Source organism: Argentina silus (assembly GCF_951799395.1).
Source record: "Argentina silus genome assembly, chromosome: 5".
In the NCBI taxonomy this organism is placed as follows: domain Eukaryota; kingdom Metazoa; phylum Chordata; class Actinopteri; order Argentiniformes; family Argentinidae; genus Argentina; species Argentina silus.
In genome coordinates, this window is record NC_139659.1 from 12,371,627 (window position 1) to 12,374,126 (window position 2,500).

At 50.4% G+C, this 2,500-nt stretch overlaps 1 protein-coding gene across 1 annotated transcript in view; it reads left to right on the forward strand.

Moving 5' to 3' along the window:
- The window catches only part of cacna1bb (calcium channel, voltage-dependent, N type, alpha 1B subunit, b), a gene marked incomplete at its 5' end in the record, with an annotated part of 107,077 nt that overhangs the window by 33,547 nt on the left and 71,030 nt on the right, over nucleotides 1-2,500 (forward strand). The window contains 2 exons of the mRNA XM_083669711.1: nucleotides 1,861-1,952; nucleotides 2,173-2,325. Of these exons, the coding sequence (XP_083525837.1) occupies nucleotides 1,861-1,952; nucleotides 2,173-2,325 (245 nt within the window). The remainder of the gene's footprint in view (nucleotides 1-1,860; nucleotides 1,953-2,172; nucleotides 2,326-2,500) is intronic.

The following is a 2,500-nucleotide window of genomic DNA, read 5'->3' on the forward strand; positions in this document are numbered from 1 at the left end:
TACATGACCCGTATGTTATTCGCCAGGTGGCCCCTCCTCCCTCCACCTGTCACTCATAGACGTATCACAAAACACAAGACAGATTACAGTTGATCAAACGTATTATCTGCCTATGCATACATCATATCCCTCAGTTTCAAAGATTATAAAGGCACAATCTAATATATTATAGTATAATCTGCTATAATTACCACAATAGTCGTAATCATTTGGCCTCTGCATGGTGCCCCCCCCATGACGCCATGGGGAAAGCTAACATTTTATGCCATCTTCTCCGTCGGTTCCAACTTCCATTTCTACCCCGCACGCAAACGCAACACACAAGTTACATATTCTAGAGGGTTGCATTACGCAGAAAGCACCGCAGCCTAGTCCGACATCCACAACGCAGCATTGTGGACTGCTCCATTGACAATGAGTGACTTCCGGCGGATCGCAAAGAGTTTGACAGATCTGGTGGACAGGGACCGGGACATGGGCCCAGCCCCACTCGGCAGCGCAGTCCTCTGGGTGTGTCAACAGAGGGCGCTGCAGGCACCTCGGCTCTAGCTGGTCAAGTCCTTGATGAAGGACAGTTACATATTTGCTTTGTCTAAGATGATCCTGTCATTTGTCGAAGAGGACCTTTTTTTTTTTTTTTAACGTCTGTGTGTGTGTGTGTGTGTGTGTGTGTGTGTGTGTGTGTGTGTGTGTGTGTGTGTGTGTGTGTGTGTGTACTGTAGGGGGTTGGAGGTAGGAGTGGTCTGTGATGATGCCTACTGTAGTGATTTTGACCTTCCAACCCTTTCCTTCTTGATCTCTCAACAGCTCTGGAGCTGTTTTCTCTCTCTTCCTCCTTCTGGGTGTCCCTTCTTTTTCTCTTCCTCCAATCCCTCTATCTCCCCTATTCAGCTTCAGTTCTTATTATTCATATCCATGCATCCTCTTCTCCTCCTACTCTACTCCTAGTCCATATCTATCTTCCTCTCTGTCTGCCTCCTTCTCTCACAGATTCTACCCTTCTCTCTCTCTCTCTCTTTCTCTCTCCCCCTCTCTCTTCTCTCTCTTTCTCTTTCTCTCTCTCTCCCCCCTCTTACTCCCCCCCTCTCTCTCTCCCCTCTCTCTCTCATCCTCTGTCTCTCCCTCTCTCCGTCCCCCTCTCTTTCTCTCTCTCTCTCCCCCCTCTCTCTATTTCTCTCCCTCCCTCTGTCTCTCTCTCTCTCCCCCCTCTCTCTATTTCTCTCCCTCCCTCTGTCTCTCTCTTTCTCTTGCTCTCTCTCTCCCCTCTCTCTCTCTCCCCCTCCCTCTCCCCCTCTCTCTCTTTCTCTTTCTCTCTCTCTCTTCCCCCCCCTCTCTCCCCCCCTCCCCCCCTCTCTCTCCCCTCTCTCTCTCTCTCTCTCTCCCCCTCTCTCTCTACCCCTCCCTCCCTCTCTCTCTCCCCCTCCCTCTCTCTTTCTCTCTCTCTCCATCCCAGAGGGTGTTTTTCTGTGGGCTTTAGTGCAGCACTTAGCCTCCCCCCTCTGTGTGCTGCCACTAATGCAGGCTGATGCAGGCTGCCAGCTGTGGCTCTGTGGCTGAGAGCGACACACACACACACACACACACACACACACACACACACACACACACACACACACACACACACACACACACACACGACACACGACACACGCATGGCCACAGCATGCTGCTTCACTATCCCCAGAGAGAGAGAGAGAGAGAAAGAGAGAGATATGGGTGGAGGGTAAGGGAGAGCAATGGTGACATGTGACACATACAATCAAACAGTTATTGATATGATTAGTTTAACTATAATGAACCACCTCTGGGTTGATGGCAACCATGTGAACAGCATGTGTGTGTGTATGTCTCTGGATGCAGGATTCTGGCCACTGTGGGGTCCGACTTTGACCTGAGGACCCTCCGAGCCGTGAGAGTGCTGAGACCACTCAAGTTGGTGTCAGGGATCCCTAGTAAGTCACACACACACACACACACACACACACACATGCACGCTCACGCACGCATTCATAGACACCCTTACACACCCACACACACACACACACACACACACACACACACACACACACACACACACACGATGAAGCATATCATATATTTCTCTCTCTCCACTTTTCTCAAAAAAAAAAAAAAAGGGTTACCAAAATGATCTCTCACCATCTCTCTGTGCAGGTCTGCAGGTGGTACTGAAGTCTATCATGAAGGCCATGGTCCCTCTGCTCCAGATAGGTCTCCTGCTCTTCTTCGCCATCGTCATGTTTGCCATCATAGGAGTGGAGTTCTACATGGGAAAGTTCCACACCACCTGCTTCAAGATCGAGACAGGTGAGTGGGTGGGCTCAGGAGCTGTTGCAGTGGAGGCTGGTGGAGGTAGAAACCATTCCTCATTCCGTTCCATGCATTACAATGAGCCCGTCCTCCGATTTCAACCTCCACCAGCCTCCCTCTGGGTTGCTGGTAGGGTTGTGTGTTGTTTTAAGGCTGCCAATGATGTTTGGAA